Raw genomic sequence first — 22589 nt, forward strand, 5'->3', positions numbered from 1 at the left:
TTTCAGAGACAGGGTAACCTGGCTTGAGGCATAATCCTAACCCTTCTGACTCAAAAGTGGGAATACAACCCAAGTCAGTGATCATTTTGCCCAGACACAAGCTCTTGCTGGGTATCATCACCAGGGCTGCCTGAGCAAGACTCAAATTTTTTGCTTTTTCACCTCATTGCCAAAAACTCAGCAGTTATTTAATAAGGCACATCATTAGACTATAAGACATAGGAGCAGAATTAGGCCACCTGGCCCAGAGTCTGCTCCGCCATTCAACCATGGCTGATTTTTTTTATTCACCCCTATTCTCCCGCCTTATCCCCATAACCTCTTATCCTCTTATTAATCAAGAGCCTATCTATCTTTGTCCTAAAGACACTCAATGACCTGGCCTCCACAGCCTTCTGCGGCAATGAGTTCCACAGATTCACCACTCTCTGGCTGAAGAAATTCCTCCTCATCTCTATTTTAAAGGATCATCCCTTCAGCCTGAGGTTGTACCCTCTGGTTCTAGTTTTTCCTACTAGTGGAAACATCCTCCCTCCATCCACTCAATCCAGGCATCGCAGTATCATGCAAGTTTCAATAAGATCCCCTCCTTACCCTTCTAAACTCCAAAGAATACAGACCCAAAGTCTTCAACTGTTCCTCATATGACAAGCTCTTCAATCCAGGGATCAGTTTTGCGAACCTCCTCTGGACCCTTTCCAAGGCCAGCACATCTTTCCTTAGATATGGGGCCCAAAACTGCTCATCACTGGAATAGCACCAACACGTGAGTTCTGATAATCTATCTAGATGTGGATTAGGAATTTGGGATTACAGTTCTGTAATGTCCTATGTTGGGGTTGTGAGTTTTAACATAAAGAAAGATGTGGCTTGCACATGTAGATTCAAACTAACGACAGATATCTTTTAGAAGCTCTTGCCTGTACAGAGAACAAACTGAAACTAAAACAGCAGCCTGAGCAACACCCTAAATGACATCACCATCAAGTCATGTGACTAGCTCTAAAAGCAATCATGCACTACTTAAATACATAACAAGTTCAGACAGCTGTTGAACACCATAGACAATTTCTATAAGTTGGCCTACTCTCTACTGACCTGAACTACTGTTTATAAACTTTGCTGTCCATGGGTTAATGTAGCCAAGTCCTAATCACTTGCTGGAGAACATGTGAGCTGTATTTTCCAAACACAGAAAATACCACCCTGCAAGGCCAATGCATTGGAGCTATAGTTCACTAGGATTGTGACTCATCTATAATATTCTGTTACTGAGTTATAGAGATCAGAAGAAACCATAGAAATCCTGCAGTGCAGAAAGAGGCCATTTGGCCCATCGAGTCTGCACCAACCACAATTCCACCTAGGCCCTACCCCCACATATTTACCCACTAATCCCTCTAACCTTCGCATCTCGGGACACGAAGGGGCAATTTTAGCATGGCCAATCAACCTAACCCATACATCTTTGGACTGTGGGAGGAAACCAGAGCACCTGGAGGAAACCCATGCAGACATGAGGAGAATGTGCAAACTCCACAGACAGTGACCCAAGCCAGGAATTGAACCCAGGTTCCTGGAGCTGTAAAGCAGCAGTGGTAACCACTGTGCCGCCCAGAAGCTGCCAGGTTTGATTCCCAAGACTATGCTAATTTATCTAGTGTGGTGAAATAGATGCTAAATTGGTTTCAGTTAGAAAGGATAAAAAAAATCTCAGCCAGTAGTCCCTGTTCCTCTCCATCATCCACTAATTCCTGTTGAGCAATTTGTATATTTGGATGCAGGAACAAAGAGCACCAGTTTGATTACGGCACTCTACCCTAATATTGGGACAGTCCAACATCCGAGTGCATGCAAAAGGAATGGCCACTTGCACAACCAGCAAACGGCATCTTTGGAATTGTACTGCAATAAGTGCCATTAACTTGAAGGTAAGAAAAAGGAGAAAGCAGAAAGCGAAGGGAAATAAATAGCAAAAACAAATCAAAATAACTTACCCTTGAACTTTACAATGTAGGTCATAGATCTCCTCCACTTGAACACCTTTAACACCTGGAGTGAGAATAGAGATGCTAACTCCAATTAATTTGAATTAAAAAAACACAATGAATGACACAGTCCAGCAAAGTAATTTTAATATAGATTTTGAGAATTCTCCAATTGGTCAAGTTCCTGTATTTTATTGGAACACGTTGCAATGTGTACAGAGAAGGGAAGAGTAAAACTATGGGCAGTGTAATATTTAATGGGAAGCAAAGCAGCAGGGTGGCATATGAGGAGGTTTCAACTACATGTAAAATTATGAAAAAAAGTTAAAAGGAAGGTGAACTCAAGAGATGTTAGGATTCAAAAAGGTATAAAAACTAGCAGGACAGCACTTTACCTAAGTGCTCATAGCATGCAAAACAAGGTAAACGAGTTGACAGCACAAATCATTACAAATGATTTAGTGGCCAAAGACATGGTTGCAGGGTGATCATGTCCGGGAGTTAAATATCCAGGAGTATCAGACTATTTGGAAGGACAGACAGAAAAGTAAGGGAAGTGGTGTAGCTCTGATATTTAAGTATGACATCAGGGCCGTTTTGAGAGACGATACAGGTTCATTGGTAAAAACGGTTGAATCCATTTGGATGGAAATTAGAAATAGTAAGAAGAAAAAGTCGCTGATAGGCGTAATCTATAGCTGCCAAATAATATCATGGTGGGACGAGCAATAACATAAGAACGTAAGAAATAGGAGCAGGAGTAGGCCATCTAGCCCTTCGAGCCTGCCCCGCCATTCAATAAGATCATGGCTGATCTGTCGCTGCTCAGTTCCACTTTCCCGCTTTCTCCCCATAACCCTTAATCCCCTCTCTTATCAAAAACCCATCAACCTGCGTCTTAAAAATATTTAGCGAGGCAGCCTCCACCACTTCAACGGGCAGAGAATTCCAGAGATTCACCACCCTTTGAGTGAAGAAGTTCCTCCTCAACTCCGTTCTAAACCGCCCCCCTTTTATCTTGAGGCTGTGCCCCCTAGTCCTACTGTCTTTTTTGAGCGGGAAGAGTCTCTCCACCTCTATCCTATCCATCCCATTCATCATCTTATACGTCTCAATGAGATCTCCCCTCATTCTTCTAAACTCTAACGAGTACAAGCCCAGTTTATTCAGCCTCTCCTCATAGCTCAACCCCCTCAACTCCGGTATCAGCCTAGTAAACCGCCTCTGCACTCCCTCCAAAGCCAAAATATCTTTGCGCAGGTGCGGCGCCCAAAACTGCACACAGTCCTCCAGCTGCGGCCTCACCAATGCCCTATACAGCTGCAGCAAGACCTCCCTACTTTTATATTCAATCCCCCTTGCTATGAAGGCCAGCATCCCATTCGCCTTCCTGACCACCTGCTGCACCTGCAAGCTGGGTTTTTGCGACTCATGCACAAGGACCCCGAGGTCCCTCTGCACCGTCGCCTGCTGCAGTTTTTCGCCCCGTAAGTAATAGTCCTTCCTACCATTCTTCCTACCAAAGTGGACCACCTCACACTTGCCAACATTAAATTCCATTTGCCATTTCCTGGCCCATTCGCCCAGCCTATCTAGATTCTTCTGCAGACTCTCCACACCCTCCGCACAATTTGCCGTTCCCCCAATCTTGGTGTCATCAGCAAATTTCGTCACCCTACACTCGGTTCCCTCCTCCAGATCATCTATATAAATGGTAAAAAGCTGAGGCCCCAGCACAGACCCCTGGGGCACTCCACTAGTCACCATCCGCCAATCCGAATAGCACCCGTTGACCCCCATTCTCTGCCTCCTATTTGACAACCAATCCTCTATCCACGCTAACACCCTACCCCCAACTCCATGTCCCTCGACCTTCTGCAATAACCTCTTGTGAGGTACTTTGTCAAACGCCTTCTGAAAATCTAGAAAGACCACATCCACCGGCTCTCCTCTATCCACCGCCCTAGACACATCCTCATAGAACTCCAGTAAATTTGTCAGACACGACTTCCCTTTAATGAAACCGTGCTGCGTCTGCCCTATCAAGCAATTTCCTCCTTAATGACAGATTCTAACATTTTACCTACCACAGACGTTAAACTAACCGGCCTATAATTCCCCGCCTTTTGCCTGGCACCCTTCTTAAACAACGGCGTAACATTAGCCGTTTTCCAATCATCCGGCACTTCCCCGGAATCCAGCGATGTCTGGAAAATAACCACCAAGGCATCCACTATCACTTCCACCATTTCTTTCAGAACCCTCGGATGCATTCCATCCGGTCCTGGGGACTTGTCCACAATCAGCCCCTCCAGCCTGTCGAGCACCGCCTCTCTAGTAACAGTAATGTCATTAAGACCCTCCAGTCCTACCACCTTTCCATCGCTAACACCCGGCAAATTATTCACATCCTCCTCTGTGAAGACAGAAACAAAAAAGTTATTCAATACCTTAGCCATATCCTCATCCCCTACCACTAGGTCCCCTTTCTCATTCTCTAAAGGACCAACATTCACCCTAGCCAGCCTCTTCCTTTTTATATATTTATAAAAACTCTTGCTATCCTTTTTTATATTAAGCGCTAGCCCAGCTTCATAGTTTCTCCTACCCTTCTTTATCAACTTCTTTGTACCCAAAGAAATATGCATGTAAAGATGGTATGGCAATTATCATGGGGATTTTAATCTACAGGTCGATTGGCCAAACCAGGTCGGTCAGCCTTAAGGAGTTCATAGAATGTATCCACAATAGTTTCCTCATAAGTATGTATGGAACCTATGAGGGAACAAACTATTCTAGATCTGATCCTGTGTAATGAGACAGGAATAATTAATGATCTCACAGTTAGGGATCCTCTCAGAAAGAGTGATCACAGTGTGGTTGAATTTAAAATACAGATGGAACATGAGAAGGTGAAATCCAATACCAGTGTCTTATGCTTAAAGAAAGAAGACTACAATGGACTGAGGGAGGAGTTAGTTAAGGTAGGCTGGGAGCAAAAACTTTATGGCGGGACAACTGAAGAAAAATGGAGCAATTTCAGAGCAATTTTTCACAATGCTCAGCAAAAGTATGTAGCAGTGATAAGGAAGACTGTAGGGAAAGGGATAATCAGCCATGGATATCTAAGGAAATAAAGGAGGGTATCAAATTGAAACAAAATGCATACAAAGTGGCAAAGGTTAATGGGAAACTAAGGAATTGGCAAATTTTTAAAGGTCAACAGAAAGCCACAAATATGTTATAAAGAAACGTAAGATAGATTATGAGAGTAAACTAGCTCAGAATATAAAAATAGATAGCAAAGGTTTCTGCAAATATATAAAATGGTAAAGATTGGCTAAGGTAAACATTGGTCCTTTAAAGGATGAGAAAGGGGATTTAATAACTGGGAATGAGGAAATGGCCAAAGCATTGAACAGATATTTTGTGTTGTCTTCACAGTGGGGGGCACAAATAACATGCCAGAAATTGATGACAAGAGAGCTATGGTAGCTGAGGATCTAGAAACAATCATTATCACGAAAGCAGTAGTGTTGGGCAAGCTAACTGGGCTAAAGTAGACAAGTCTCCTGGCCCTGATGGAATGCATCCTAGGAGACTAAAAGAGATGGCGGGGAAAATAGCAAATGCACTCATGGTAATTTATCAAAATTTGCTGGACTCTGGGAAGGTTCTGGCAGAATGGAAAACAGCAAATGTGATGTCTCTGTTTAAAAAAGGTAGTAGACAAAACGCGGGTAACTAAAGGCCACTTAGCTTAACTTCTGCAGTTGGGAAAATGTTTGAATCTATCAAGAAGGAAGAAATAGCCAGACATCTGGGTAGAAAATGTCCCATTCAAAGACGCAGCATGGGTTCATGAAAGGCAGGTCATGTTTAACTAATTTATTGGAATTCCTTGAGGATATTATGAGCGCGGTGGACAATGGGGAACTGGTGGATGTGGTGTATTTGGATTTCCAGAAGGCATTTGACAAGGTGCTGCACCAAAGGTGCTGCATAAGATAAAGGTGCATGGTGTTATGGATAATGTATTAGCATGGATAGAGGGTTGGTTAACTAACAGAAAGCAAAGAGTGGAGGTAAGTGGGTGTTTTTCTGGTTGGTGATCAGTGACTAGTGGTGTGCCTCAGGGATCAGTGTTGGGACCACAATTGTTTGCAATTTACATGGATGACTTGGAGTTGGGGATCAAGTGTAGTGTGTCAAAGTTTGCAGATGACACTAAGATCAGTGGTTGAGCAAAGTGTGCAGAGGATAATGATAAGTCTGTAAAGGGATATAGATAGTTTAAGGGAATGGGCAAGGATTTGACAGATGGAGTACAACAATGGTGAATGTAAGATCATCCTTTATGGTAGAAATAACAGCAAAATGGACAATTTAAATGCTTAAAAGTTGCAGCATACTGCTATGCAGAGAGACCTGGGTGTCCTTGTGCATGAATCACAAAAAATTGGTTTGCAGGTGCAGCAAGGAATTAAGAAGGCAAATGGAATTTTGTCCTTCGTTGCTGGAGGGATGGAGTTTAAAAACTGGGGAGTTTTGTTTTGTATAAGCTGCTGCTGAGTCCACACTCTGAGAACTATGTAGATTTTTGGTCTCCTTACTTGAGAAAGAATATACTGGCACTGGAAGGGGTGCAGAGGAGATTCACTAAATTGATTCTGGAGTTGAGAGGGTTGGCTTATGAGGAGAGACTGAGTAGACTGGGGCTATACTCATTGGAATTTAGAAGAATGAGGGTGGATCTTACAGAAACAAATAAAATTATGAAAGGAATAGATAAAATAGAAGCAGGGAGGTTGTTTCCGCTGGTTGGTGAAACTAGAACTAGAGGGCATAGCCTCAAAATAAAGGGAAACAGATTTAGGACTGAGTTGAGGAGGAACTTCCATCACCCAAAGGATTGTGAATCTGTGGAATTCTCTATGCAGTGAAGCATTTGAGGCTACCTCATTGAATGTTTCAAGGCAAAAACAGATAGATTTTGAACAGTAAAGGAATTAAGGATTATGGTGAGGAGGCGGGTAAGTGGAGCTGAGTCCATGAAAAGATCAGCCAAAATTTATTGAATGGTGGAGCAGGCTCGAGGGGCCAGATGGCCTCCTCCTGCTCCAAGTTCTTATGTTCTTAGGTACTTACCAAAATCCTCTACCAGCAGGGTGAAGAGCCCTGAAACAGAAAAAAGAAATAAACCATGAATGCAAATATCTCAGGCATCCAGCACTAAGGATGTTAGGAATCAAGGTTTGACAACTGGTTATTGAATGCATCTGTTCAGCAAATTTTTACTAAATTGCAGGCAGCATTAATCTATTGAGTCCACTCGAACTGTGAAAAATATCTAGCACTATAACTCCAGATTCAATAAAGGAAAATACTGCAGATGCTGGAAATCTGAAATAAAAACAGAAATGCTAGATAAATTGATCTGGCAGCGTCTGTGTAGAGAGAGAAACAGAATTAATGCTTCAAGTTTGTATGGCTCTCCTTCAGAGCTGAAGAGAGGTAGAAATGTGATGAATTATATTATTGGAGAAAGCGGAGCAGAATAGATGGGCAGGGATAGGTGAAAGCTAAGGACAGATTGACAAAGATGCCATGGACACGCAACAAAAAAAAGAGTTAATGATAGCATTAAAGACTAAAGAATGTGCTAATAATAGCAGAAAGATAAGATAGCAGAATGTGTTAATAGAAGAATAAAGGTCAGTGCTCAAAGCAAAACTAATGAATAAGTGACAGATAGCCATGTGTGGGATTTGGAGTGAGGGGGAGGTTTGCACTGAGATGAACAAAAGTAAAGGGTCAAGATGGAGGAGAAAGTTCACAGTCGAAAGTTGAACTCAACGTTGAGTCCAGAAGGCTAATGTGCCTAGTCAGAAGATGAAGTATTGTTCTTCTAGTTTTTGTTGGGCCCAATTCTACCCTTCTTCAGCTCTAAAGAGGAGTCATGCCGACTCATCAAAACATTAATTCTGTTTCTCCCTCTCCACTGCCAGACCTGCTGAGTTTATTTAGCATTTTCTATTTGAATTCCAGATTCGTTCCTTTCAAAGTTAGTTCAAGTCTGGAGTACATTTTGCATCTAATGGCACTAGGGTAAAACATTAGCGATTACAGATTTATCACTAGCACTGCGATTGGTAGGAGCAACATGAGCAGATCAATTGAAAATTCTAGATGTTAAACCACGTTGTTGTCTGGTTCATTTACCAATAAAAGATCACAAAATCTTATATCACAGGAGGACATTTAACCTATCATGTGTTGGTCCTTTGAAATCATTTTGCCTCGCTTTCTATTCTGGAAAGTCAGTTGGTGAAGGATAGAACTGGAGCCAATATTTAAACACATCTTTTTTTTACAGAGTCACACATAACAAGTATGTACCTCCTTTAATCTGTTTATTTATCAGGGGCTCAAGTGAAGCCCTGGTGCACACAACCTGCATAGAATTGAACACAATTAATATAAAAATGAATAGTTTGCCTTCTCTGTTTTTAAATGCAAATTAGGTTAATGTGCACAAAATGTCAAAACCTTCCATATTCTGTTATAAACTACACTTTGACATGTCCCTTCTCAAGGATCCTAATAATTTATTTATACATGCATTTCTTTTTGTAGAATTTGGTGGTTGAAATCTTGAATCCCATCCATTTCATCTTAAGAGATTTCCTTTGTCTCAAGCCATCATGGTCAATCCATAATCCTTTCACATTGCCTAAAGTGGACACTGTCCCATGACTGACAATCACCTGCATGGTGTTCAACGGGTATACTACCGACGGCATATCCCTTCCACTGAATCCCACTTAAAATATTTGACAAATAGAATCCCATAAGCATTGCCTCTACATGAGTTAATGGTTCTGCATTTAAAGTAGTTTTAACAACCTCTTATTTTCTTAGCTTGCCAACCAGAAGGGCATTTCCCATTTTTATTGATCAAAAATGTTTTGAAATTCGCTGCACTTGAATACCCACCCATTAGGGGGATTAGTATAGGAAGCATAGCTAAAAATGTTTTTTTGGGTTACCCAAGGATGGGAAACTTAAGTATACATTTCTCCAGATTTATTTTTAAGTGCTTTTTACACATAAAACATTCACAACACTAGGGTATTTCATCAAGTACTTATCTTGACTAACACACTAAAGTCTGATCTTGTCCAAGCGCTCAACCACTTCAACTGAGTAATCAAACTTCACAATTGCAGTCTCCTCCTATCCTTCTATGATGATCTAGTGTAATTAGAATGTGTTACCTGCGGCCCAGTTAAATAGGATTATTGACTTAAAATCATCCCAGAACTCTTAAATTTCTAAACCAGTACATTTAAAAGCCCCACAATCTTGACTCCCAATTTTAAATTCTAATCTTACTGAGAACACATCTCAAATTCTGCACTGTCACTTCATAAGATATCAATACAGGCGTCATGAAAATGCTTGGAAGTTTTTCCTTACGATACCAATAAAGCATTGTGGGATTTGCTTTTAGTTGAATACTAAGTATTTTCAGGAAAGCAGATCTCATTGATAAACACCACACCCTGGATGCAGCAATCTGGTCACAGACACAAGTTTCCGGTTTTTCTTTCTCTGCTAATTCTCTTGATGATTTCAGAAGCAGTTCTTTCTGAAAAGTATGTGGCTTACATGTCGATTTACAGTACTGTGAAAACATGGCAAAAAGCTTAAGGGATTTTTAGGATTACTTTTCCTGCATTAAGAATTCCTTCCAAAATCTATATCACCCAGTCACTCTTCAAAATTCCTTAGTCTTATAAGTCCCACCTGCATATATTTTTCAATACAATTCCATCTCTGTGACAAGGCTGCTTGTGTCGTATCTGATACTTCAGGATAAACTTCAAATTCTCTCCAACTATCCAATTCTCCTTGTTTTGCCTCCCTTATTCATTTATCCTCAAACTTGTTGACAGCCGCTTAAACTTCAGTTATGAGGACGTCTATTCCTAGACTATCCTGTGCCCTTCTTTTCATTGTGTAATCTATTCAAGCCATGAGCCCGCACTTGCATTTTTATATCTGTAGGAACTATCAAAGGGACTTTCTCTGCTATGTGACTGTTTTCTGACACACCAGTCACTTTCGGACTCATTATCAGTATTTGCACTGTGCTTTATAACTCTCCACTCTTCTTCCCCCGTTCTGTCACTCCATGGACCTCACTCCTTGGCCATCATCCTGAGCATTCACCAATGTTTAAAACTGCCAGTAGTTTCCCTGCCAGTTACATCTCTCCATTTATTCGACTCCGCTGGGTATGTTACCCACATATCGACTCTGCGTAATTGACTTTTGGTTGCAATAGCTCTGTCCTATGTAAAACAATCATGTATATTGCCATCATCCAGGCCTTCTGTAGTTCATTACAAAACACAAGGACCTAAGGTCCAAAACATCTCATTTATGTCAATCACCTGTTCAAAGCATGACACTTTGCATCTAATTCTGATTAATTATGAGAAAGAAATCTTAAAAGTTTGATGACTACTGTCTTATCATCAAAACTGATAACCTTATCAGGGCCTTTCTATTACCTATAACAGCTCAAATCTGCTAAATTAAATCCTATTTCAGATGATCTATTATGACGCTTAAAAGCTCTCCGAATTTGCTCTGTAACTTCATCTTGATGACAGCCTCTCTACCTGCATATAAAACATTCAAATGTGCAGTATAAAATAAAACAGATTGTAGAACCTTCTCGATCAAGAGGACTATCGCACAGCAGAGGAGATAATTTAGGCTTTTGCCCAATGAATAACTGATATGGACTAGACTCTGCAACAATCCAGAATGAATTCTTTGCACAAACTGCCAAGACGCTTGTCAATTCACAGCCTGACGGATCAGTTAAAATGCAGCATTTCATAGGTCACAGCACAATGCTTTTACAGAGTTCACTGATAAAAGGAGTTCATTTGCTGCATTCATGACCATGATGGCCATGTTTTCACATGTCTCTGAATCAGTCACTGACAAATTCCCATTCCCCTCCATTACCAGTCATCCCAACTCTGGTCACTATTCATTTCTCCATGAACTTGTCCATAATAACCCCTTATGTCCAGGCTAGATATTATTGTAGAAAGACTAAATTTAGTCACCAGATTTATAAAGAGTAGAATGAAAATACTTCTGTCCTTGCCACATGTCTTTAGACCCATTGCAACTAATTCATAAAAGTTATTTATTAATGGAAGGCTTACAACAGGATCTGCTGGCAACTTCTGATACTTTTTATAAATGTCGCACTTCTCATTAATCTCTTCGAGTAGCCATACATGTTATTTTAACCACACTTGCATCTTTTTAACAGGATTCTTTCCCTTTGACAATTCTTCTTACCCTATGTGTCAAATGGAAGACAATTAGCTTTTTTCTCCTCTTCTTGAAATCTGATGTCATTAATTAATGCATTAATTAACTGGCTAACATTCTGAAGATAAAAATAATCTTTTGTTCTGAGGATACAATAATGCCTGGATAAACTACAGATTTACTGATTTTTAATAATTGCCTCATCATGCACCATATCACATTCAGTTTCTACCATTTTCATAAAAGCTTATTCAACACCTCAGATGTCTTACTAGAGACTATGTGAGCATGGGAAGAGCACAGATATTGTACACAGCTGTTGAGTTTAGGAATAAATTATTTTTATTGGAGGCCTTAATGACATCCAGCTGGTGCGAGAAAAGACAATGTTAGAAGCAGCCATCAATATCTGTATGTTAAATGAACAGAGAAACAAAGCAGAAATTTTAGGCAGGAAACAGGTATTCACAGTACAGGGGTGACCTGTTCCAACAGCATTGGCCAGCAACTACCGAACAGTACAGCTTGTCTTACAGATGGTAGAAGTTGCAACAATTGCGGGAAATGGAACCACTTTGCTAAATGTTGCAAATTCAAACAACCCTCCTCGCTATCAGCAACATGGCAGCTATTTGATTCTCCTGGGTAGGAGCATTAGCAAGGTGAATGAATTAGAGTTCAGCCAGAAAAGTGAAGGTACAGAACCTCTGACAACACTATTGCTATTGCGACTCTGTTGACATCAAAAAAGACAGAATGAAATCTTCATTACTCTCAACATAATTAAAAGTAATGCCAGATTTAAGAATCAAGACTGACACCAGAGTGAAGGCTAATGTGTGATCCAACCAAAGGTTCTAGGAAGTAGACTTAGAAGCAGCACCAGATCCCAGCATCCAGACTCACCTTGTGTTTTTGGTGGAAATATAATCTGCACTGAAGGTGTAGCAACCCTCTACTGCATACAGCGAAATTTCAAGTCACGTGTGATTGACTTGAACATAAAGCCATTATTCGGGTCTTGGAACAGCAATGCATTGGGGCTCATTCAACTTGGTCCAGAAATGAATGTTGCCCAACTCTGAGCCCCAGAGTTGACAGCACAAAGGGACCTATTCAACTCTGATGGCATTGGTAAGCTACCAGTTGTACACTACGAGATTAGATGATTCAGTATCACCAAAAGTCTGTGCTCCGAGAAGAGTACCGGTAGTCATGAAGCAGAAAGTTCTGAATGAGCTGCAACGGATGATGGCACTACATGTCATAACTCCTATAGGTGAGGCTACAGAATGGATTTAAGCAATGGTGACTTCAGTAAAACAAAACATATGGTCAGGATGTGTATTGACCAAGTGCACTTGAACAAAACACTGCTCTAACCAATCACCCTATGAAGATAGTTTACAGAACATAGAACAATACAGTACAGGCCCTTCGGCCCTCAACGTTGTGCTGAGCTTTGTCTGAAACCAAGACAGTGGAACAGGTGATTGCAGATATGCCAAATGCCAAGATGTTCAGCATTCTCAATGCGAAATATAGGTTATGGCAGATCCTTTAGATGAGGAGTCCTCAAAATTAACAACATTCATGTCCCGGGTAGGCAGATATAAATTTCTTTGCATGCCGGGTCAGGTGGTTGAGGTTGCAGTAGGTGAACATGTGGCTAATAGTGACCACAACTCTGTCTACTTTAGGATACAAATGGAAAAAGATGAGCGCTGTCCTAAGGGGAGGGCGCTAAATTGGGGGAGGGCTAGATACAGTCAGATTAGGCAGGAGCTTAGGGATACAGACTGGGATAGGCTGTTGGAGGGCAAGTCCACGTTAGGCATGTGGGAGTCTTTCAAGGGAAAACTGAAATGGGTGCAGGAAAGGCATCTGCCGGTTAGGAGGAAGGATGGGAAAGGTAGGATTAGAGAGCCATGGATTACTAGAGATATTGAGGACCTGGTCAGGAAGAAACGAGAGGCATATGTCAGGTCTAAGCAACAGGGAACAGCGAGAGCGTTGGAGTACAGAGAGAGTAGGAGGGATCTCAAAAGAGGAGTTAGGAGAGCAAAAAGGGGGCATGAAATGGCTTTGGCAGGTAGGATTAAGGAAAATCCAAAGGTGTTTTACTCCTATGTTAGGAGCAAAAGCGTGGCTAGGGGAAAAATCGGTCCCCTCAGGGACAGAGGAGGGGAACTGTGCTTGGAGTCTGAGGGAATGGGGGAGATCCTGAATGAATACTTTGCCTCAGTATTCACAAAGGAGAGGGGCGTGATGTCCGGTACAGTCATCGAGGGAGCTGTAGACCAATTGAAGGAACTATCCATTACGAGGGAAGAAGTGTTAGGGCTTTTAGGTAGCATTAAAACTGATAAATCTCTAGGGTCCGATGGCATTTATCCTAGGCTGCTTAGGGAGGCGAGAGATGAAATTGCTGGGCCTCTGACGCAAATCTTTGTCTCTTCTTTGGACACAGGTGAGGTCCCAGAGGACTGGAGGATAGTGAACGTGGTACCGTTGTTTAAAAAGGGTAGGAGGGATAACCCGGGTAACTGTAGGCCGGTGAGTTTGACTTCAGTGGTAGGCAAGTTGATGGAGAGGATTCTTAGGGATAGGATGTACGAGCACTTAGAGCGTTGCGATCTGATTAAGGATACGCAGCATGGCTTTGTAAAGGGGGAGTCTTGCCTTACGAATCTGGTAGAATTTTTTGAGGAGGTGACAAAAACGTTCAACGAAGGACAAGCCATTGATGTCGTCTATATGGATTTCAGTAAGGCGTTTGACAAAGTCCCTCATGGTAGGTTGGTAGAAAAGATTAAGGCACATGGGATACGAGGCCAAGTATCTAGATGGGTGGAGAACTGGCTTGCTAAGAGGAGACAGAGAGTAGTAGTGGAAGGGTCCTTTTCTAGCTGGAGGTCTGTCACTAGTGGTGTGCCGCAGGGCTCAGTACTGGGACCTCTTCTCTTTGTAGTGTATATAAATGACTTGGAAGAGGGAATAAGTGGTGTGATCAGCAAATTTGCTGATGACACCAAGATGGCTGGACTGGCGGGCAGTGAGGAGCAGTGTCTGGCAACACAACGGGATATAGATAGGCTGGTATACTGGGCAAATATATGGCAAATGGAGTTTAATCCGGATAAATGTGAGGTGATGCATTTTGGCCGGAATAATGTAGGGGGGAGTTATATGATAAAGGGAAAGCCCATAAGGAGTATAGAAATGCAGCGAGACCTGGGGGTGCAAGTGCACAAGTCTTTGAAGGTGGCAGTACAAGTGGAGAAGGTTGTGAAGGAAGCCTATGGTATGTTAGCCTTTATAGGAAGGGGTATAGAATATAAGAGCTGGAGTCTAATGTTGCAGTTGTATAGAACGTTGGTTAGGCTGCATTTGGAGTACTGCGTCCAGTTCTGGTCGCCTTACTACTGGAAGGACATGGAGACTCTGGAGAGAGTGCAGAGGAGGTTTACCAGGATGTTGCCTGGTATGGAAGGACTGGGTTATGAGGAAAGATTGAGCAAATTGGGGCTGTTTTCCCTTGAAAGACGGCGACTGAGGGGGGTTCTAATAGAAGTATATAAGATTATGAAGGGTATAGATAGAGCAAACAGAGGTAAGCTATTTCCTATGTTAGAGACACACAATACGAGGGGCCACGGGCTTAAGGTGAGGGGGGAGAGGTATAACACAGATATTAGAGGAAGGTTTTTCACACAGATGGTAGTGGGGGTATGAAATGCTCTGCCAAGTAAGGTGGTGGAGGCAGGCACGCTAAATTTTTTTAAGAGTAACTTAGACAGGCACATGAGCGGGTTGGAGATGGGAGGATATAGGAGATTGTTTTAAATAAAGTTCATAAATAGTGGGACGACCCTGGTAATGGAAAAGGATATGGGATGATAATACTGTTTTTTCTCTTTTAATTCACAGGTTTTAAGTCGGTCTGCCTTGTTGTCCAACGAGGGGCAGACACGCAATGGGTCGTACTTGGGGCTGCTCTTGAATGTTCGAGATTGGCCTAGTGCTTCATGTCGTTAGTGTGTGCCTAAACTGGACCAGATGCTGGGCAACACGACAGCTCAGTGACTATCACTGTTTGCTGTGCAGACACATGGATTTGGGCCAGTGTCTGTGGGAGTTTGCGCATTCTCCCCGTGCTTGCGTGGGTTTTCTCCGGGTGCTCCGGTTTCCTCCCACACCCCAAAGATGTGCTATTAGGCTGATTGGAAGTAATAAATTGTCCCTAAATTAGTTTCCCTCAATGTGGATGGCCATAAATCAGGATCATCCACTTAAAGCTTAACCCTATGAAATTCAGATTCAGGGTCAACCAGGTCCTTTACATGGGCCATTTACTCACAGATGATGGTGCAGAGCCCACCCCAGACAAGACTAACAAGGATTACAGAAGGATTGCTATTCCTGTGGACAAGCATGTGGACTGGCAGATTATCTTTCTAAGTTCATCACACGTTGTAGTGAGGTCACTGGACCTTTCTCAGCTCCTCCATCAGAACTTCGAATAGTGTTGACAAGAGCACCACACAGCTGTCTTCAACAGACTCTAAACAAGCGCTCGCTGCTCCACCGATGCAACAATACTTTGACATTGAGGCCCCCACACTCATATCAACAGATTCGGCCCTCTAACACCTAGTCAGGACTCAGACTGCATGTGGCCACGATCAGTTGGCGGTGGTATATAGTTGTGCCTTGCAACAGAACACTTACATGATAGCCTCAGACACTGCCCACTATGCCAGCACCATCTACAGGTATCAGAACCAACATCAACGGGGGACATAGCACTTCAGTCACTGCAGCATGCTAGCACAGTGGTTAGCACTGCTGCCTCAAAGCGCCAAGGCCCAGGTTCAATTACAGCTTTGGGTGACTGTTTGTGTAGAGTTTGAACATTCTTCCCAAATCTGTGCAGGTTTTCTCCAGGTACTCTGGCTTTCTTCTACAGTCCGAAGATGTGCCAGTTAGGTGGATTGGTCATACTAAGTTGCCCCTTAGTAGCCAAAAGTGTGTAGATTAGGTGGATTAGCCATGGTAAAGCGCAGGGTTATGGGATAGGGCAAAGGAGTGGGCCTGGGTAAAATGCTCTTTTGGAGAATTGGTGCAGATTCAATGGGCCAAATGGCCTTCTCCTGCACTGTAGGGATTCTTTTGTTCTGTCTTATGGATCGAGCTATCTGCACCAGTGGATATGCAGACTCCTACAGAGGCCAATGCCATCAATCCTACACACAGATGAAATATGCCATGTTGATAACATGAGGACACTGGCCACAGAGTGACTAGTTGCACCGATCATATCTCTACCTACTAGGCTTACCTTTAACCCTCAATCCTATTAAGTCCCATGTACTCATCCAGAAGTCTCTTAAAAGGCCCTATCGAATTTGCCTCCACCACCACCAATTCCACTCACCCACCACCCTCTGAGTTGGCCTGTTTGTGCTGTAGTTTTTCTACGATTCTATATCATCAACCAGTGTAAACACAGTCCTGAGCAGGCTCAGCACAAAATTCCAGAAAACCACAGCATCCTACACTCAGGAAATTTTTCAAGGCAGCAGATGTCTGAACAAACACAAATCTCCCTCTCTGAAAAACGTTCACTAGTTAGAACCAGAAGCCTATCCATGAGACACTGTTGCAAACTCAGTAATTTAAATGCTACTACTGATTCAGGGATTGCTAAATTGAATTCTACCAATCTTGTATACAATTTTCTAACCTATATGATACACTCCTCCATGGAATTGCCAGATCAACAGATCTGAAAATAGTTTTCTTTGATTCCAAATCTCACCATTAGATAACATCCTCTGCAACCATATATAAGCCCAGAAAGCCAGTTGGTGAAGGATTGGATTGAATCACTCTTATACACTTTGACAGTTATTTACTAAGTTACATACAGATACTATAAGCAGATGGGACTTCAGCCTAATTTTTAGAGGTTTGGACGAATCAAAAGGTATCTAATTTAAATATATTAAATTCTTAATTGACTTGATGAAAACATTGCCAATATTCAAGTTGAGAAGATGTGTAATTTTGTCAGATCCAGAAGAAAAATGTCTGATTGAAAGTTCTCCAATTTGCTACATGGTGGTCAGAAACTGGAAAGGAGCTCAAATGTAAATCAAGCCTATCTTATGGTTAAGAAAAAGTGATGTTGGGTCACATGATGCAAGCACAGGAATCGTTTCCATAAGCTTTGGCATTACTTCGCCTGTAATCCTTTCATTTATCACATTTACACAGCTGTTACTTACCTAATCCAGGAACAAGAACTCCATATCATGTCCCTGGAAAATTTCTGAAATATCCTGAAAGGGCATTCTGTACCTCCCTTTACATGGCATATCTTGACCCTTGTTTGATGAGAAAGACTCCTTGGTAAGGTTTGTTGGTATAGCTCCACAGGGCCTCACATTTGGCGAGGTAAACCACCTTAAAACTATTGGTTTTGCTTTTTTCTATGCTGGGGTTGAAACATTGTTAATTAGTTCCTGAAAGGACACAGAGAAGTCTCAGATTCTAGAAAAATAGTTTATAATGTGTCACTGGTGTTTCTGGTATAGCTGCAGATGACAGAAGCATGCTTTGGTTCATGCCCAAGTGGGCAGGTAGATCTTTGGCTGGGAAGCCATTTTCTTTGTGTCAATATCCTATGCTCTCACAATGGCAGCAGCTACTTTGAAACTTTGCTCCTCGAATGTACAGGAGAGACATCATGCTATTAAAAGAAATAAGATTTTGTCTTTCCTTGCAAAGGAGAAAGTTGATGTAGCTTTGTTGCAGGAAACAGGTGACAAGGAGTACCTGAAATTGAAGCAGGACTGGGGGGGGTCAGGTGATTTTTGCAAAATTTTCAACTAATAGCTAAGAGGTTGTGGTGTAGTTAATAAGAATGTGCTTTTTAGATTGAAAAACTGTGTGAAGGACAAGGGGAGAAGGCATGTGATTGTTAAGGACCTGATACACGGTGAAAGCATTCTGATAATGAATGTCTATGGCTCCCCAAGTTATTTTCCTGATTTTGTTACTGAAGTCTTGAGAATTTTGCTGAATTAGCATCAGAAAATTCCTTCATAGGTAAGGACTTAACTGTCATCTTTGATGTATGAACATCCCATAACTAGGAATCCTCACTCAACAGGCAAAGGCATTAGCCTTGGTAAGCAAGGAAGTAGGGTACTTGGATGTTAAAGCTAAAGAGTTCACCTTCTCCACTCTCTACCAATGTAATGCTACAATTAATTTTTTTTTCACACCATAAACAATATTACACTTGGTGGTCTCGGGCTCCATAGGTATGTTGTGATCTCTATCTTCCTGGAATTTTTATTCAAGGGGATACATCCTCAATCTAGATCTTGAAGAGCGAATGCATCTCTGCTTGAGGATCGTAACTTTATCTTGTAATTTAAGGCCAAATTTGATCTCTTCTACTCAGCCAATTCTCTCTTAAGTAAGTCTCTCAAAGCTGTGGGAAACCTGCAAGGGGTTTGGTCATTTTATATATACCAAACTAAAAGTGTAAATGTTGAAACAACAGTGCTACCTTGAAGCAAAATTAGCTGAAATAAAGAGGGAGTGTAAGAATCCTAACCACTTAATGCTGAAAGAAATTAATTCAATTCTAACAGCACTGGATTCCTTGCTGAATGTGCTGAGAGGAGTACAAAATAAACAAAGTAGATATTTGGCTCTCCTCATTGAGGAAAGGGTAGACTCTAGGATTATTTCCTCTGTGCTAGATTCCTAGGGTAATAGGATGATTAAAACATAGGATACTATTATGGCATTTAATAGCTTCTGTGCTGATTTATATGAAGCAGATCAGTCTGGAGATGCAGTGGTATGTATGGACTGTTTTTCCCCTTTAATTTCTGAAGATCAAAGATCAACCCTAAATGCCCTCATTTCTAAGAAAGAATTGATTTTTGCCTCGAGAGACTTTCAGTTGGTAAGGCTTCGGGGTCTGATGGTTTTGGAAGTGAATTTTATAAGAAATTTAAAGACTTGCTAATAGATTCTCTGATCAGTATGTATAACAATTCATTTAAAGTAGGTCTGCGGCCTCAGTTATATCTCCTTAATTTTGAAGGAATCCTGAGGAATGTGCATCCAATAGGAAAATTTCAATCTTGAACATAGATTTGAAATTGTCTAAAATATTGGTGTCGCATCTAGAAAAAAATCTTCCCCTTGATTATCCCGGGATATCAGACTGGGTTCATAAAGGGCTGGAATTTATGCAACAATGTTCAGAGGTTATTAAGTGTTTTTAAGGTCTTCCAAAAACAGACGAACAGAAAGCTTGGTGATTGCATTAGATGCAGAGAAAGTTTTTGAGCAGGTGGAGTGGTATCATTTATTCTACTCGCTGCAGAAGTTTGGGCAGGGTGGGGGTCGTTAAGTCGATACAGATACTTTATAAAATTCACTGCCAGCAGTTCTTCCTAATGGTTATAGATCTGATAACCTTAGACTTCAGTGAGGGACTAAGCAGTGTTGCCTGTTATTGTTTGCAACAGCTGAGCCCCCAATTGCAGAGGCAATTAGACATAATCTTTCAGTATTTGGATTGTCATTGATGGAAAGCAACATAAAATCACATTATATGTGGATGATGTGTTGCTATTCGTGTCTAAGCCAGATGTCTCTGTTTCTGCTATTATTGACATCGTGGACTGGCTCTTTCTTGGGCGATAGATTAGCTTTGCAAAATCCGAGGCTATGCCTCTAGGAAGGGTCCCCCTCAAGGTTCAATTATTTGGGTATTTCCATTATTTCTACATCCCGGCAGTTGTACAAGGCAATACTTTTGTCTATTAAAGGGGAACCTACATCATTGGTCCTCCTTCCCGATATCGTGCTGGGCAGGATAACACTGATATGCTGCCTAAGTTGTTGTATCCTTTACAGATGCTACCAATTTTGATTTCTGCTAAGGTACTAAAGGAAATTAACAGATGTTTAACTCCTTTATACAGAACAAAAGGAGACCTTGCTTAAAATTAGCCAAATTGCAGCTTTCTAATTTAAAGGAGGGGAGGAATCTCGGGGTGCAGAATATTAACATGTGTTGTGATGATAGGATGCTATTGCTAGATCTTTTTGACCATCAAGAAAGACATTGAATTTGAAATTGCAACATTTTAATATTTATGTTGCCAGCAGGTCATCAGACACCATTTTTACATTGACCATAATCCACTGCAATTTTTGGAAAAGACTAAAGATAAAAACACAAGATTGTTTAGATGGAGCTTATTACACCAGTCATTTAATTTGAAGATAATACATGTGGCAGGAAGACAGAATGTGATAGCAGATACTTTATCACAACTTTGATGTGAAAGGAAGAGGAAACATTTAATGCTGAAAAAAGAAAATTGAATTGGAATACACAGTTGTTAAATTCGCATGCGTAGATGTAATAAGATACCTTATTGGGTACTAATAGTATTAGGAAAAACTAGAGGCTTTAGAAAAATGAAGAATTCTTTTCATATTGTTGGTTCATTTTTTAAGGGGAGAGGTGTGACGATAGTGTGCTGTTGCTGTAGATATATATAGATATATATTTTGTGTTTGAGGGGATTGTTTAAAGATTCAGTTGTATTCTGCAAGCAGATGCTAGGAGAGCTGAATAATTATTCATTTTAGTCAGGACAGAGCTAATGGACTTTTGTTTATAGATGGGGTTTTGATTAAAGAAATGGAACATGGGTTTAGGTATGCAGGGTTATGTGGTGATGTGGCTAATGGGAGGACCTAGCTCCCCAGCAGAAAAACAGCTTTTCAGTTCTGGCTGGGAACTGCTTGAAGACAGAGGTTTTCTGCAAGTCACTGAAACTCATTCTCTCTCTCTCTGAAAGCTTTAAGGCTGACTACACTCATTATAGCAAGTATATTTACGGGTGCTAAATGTGTTTAAAATGGCATTGTAAGTCTGTAACAGGAATGTTGCTTATTTGGAACTGAAAGTGATAAATTAGAAATTAAAGTTGTTTCCTTTTATTTTTAAACATTATTCAACTATTAATAGTTAAACTGCTTAATGCATTAAAGTTATATTTAATAACACAGTTTAACTAAAGTTTCTTTTACTATAATTTGTCAGTGGAATTACTCCTGGAACACCCTATACTCACACTTACGCCAAAATAGAAAAAATGTTAAGGTCTAGTCTGGCATCCTAATGTAACATAGGGTTCTGGTCCAGAACCCTAACAGTGACAACTAGTCTGTAAATTTATATGAGAATGGGTAAGAGAGGCCTCACCTTCATTTGGCTTGATATTGAAATCGGCCAGTCTGAGTTTTACGAGCTCTGCTATTTCTTAAGAATTTCAAGACTGTGCCTGACAATTGTGGTATTGTGACAATTGTGGTATTATTGCTAGACTATTAATCCAGAAACTCAGCTAATATTTTGGGGATCTGGGTTCGAATCCTGCCACAGAAGTTAGTGGAATTTGAATTCAATAAAAGAAGTCTGGAATTAAGTATCTACTGATGACCATGAAACCATTGTTGATTGTTGGAAAAACCTATCTGGTTCACTAATGTCCTTTAGGGATGGAAATCTGCTGTCTGGCCTACATGTGACTCCAGAGCCACAGCAACGTGGTTGACTCTCAACTGCCCTAAGAAATAAGAACATAAGATATAGGAGCAGGAGTAGGCCATCTAGCCCTTCGAGCCTGCCCCGCCATTCAATAAGTTCATGGCTGATCTGAAGTGGATCAGTTCTACTTTCCTGTTTTCTCCCCGTAACCCTTAATTCCCTTGTCTTTCAGAAATCTATCTACCCGTGACTTAAATATATTCAATGAGGTAGCCTCCACCACTTCAATGGGCAGAGAATTCCAGAGATTCACCACTCTTTGAGTGAAGAAGTTACTCCTCAACTCCATTCTAAACTGCGCCCCCCGCCCCTTATTTTGAGGCTATGTCCTCTAGTTCTGTTTTCCTTCCTAAACAGGAAGAATCTCTCTGCCTCTACCCTATCTAGCCCCTTTATTATCTTGTAAGTCATTATAAGATCCCCCCTCAGCCTTCTAAACTCTAACGAGTACAGGCCCAGTCTATTCAATCTCTCTTCATAAGCTAATCCCCTCATCTCCGGTATCAGCCTGGTGACCATTCTGTGCACTCCCTCCAAGGCCAATATATCCTTTCGCAAATAAGGGGACCAAAACTGCACAC

The 22589-nt window shown here is 41.3% G+C and overlaps 1 protein-coding gene across 1 annotated transcript in view; it reads right to left on the bottom strand.

The window, feature by feature from the left end:
• bap1 (BRCA1 associated deubiquitinase 1) overlaps window positions 1–22589 on the bottom strand; it is a 65995-nt gene that overhangs the window by 36158 nt on the left and 7248 nt on the right. The window contains exons 2-3 of the mRNA XM_080184273.1: window positions 7137–7166; window positions 1998–2052 (exon numbers count right to left, since the gene is read on the bottom strand). Of these exons, the coding sequence (XP_080040399.1) occupies window positions 1998–2052; window positions 7137–7166 (85 nt within the window). The remainder of the gene's footprint in view (window positions 1–1997; window positions 2053–7136; window positions 7167–22589) is intronic.

Source organism: Carcharhinus amblyrhynchos, chromosome 3, assembly GCF_965287045.1.
Source record: "Carcharhinus amblyrhynchos chromosome 3, sCarAmb.v2.hapA, whole genome shotgun sequence".
Classification (NCBI taxonomy): domain Eukaryota; kingdom Metazoa; phylum Chordata; class Chondrichthyes; order Carcharhiniformes; family Carcharhinidae; genus Carcharhinus; species Carcharhinus amblyrhynchos.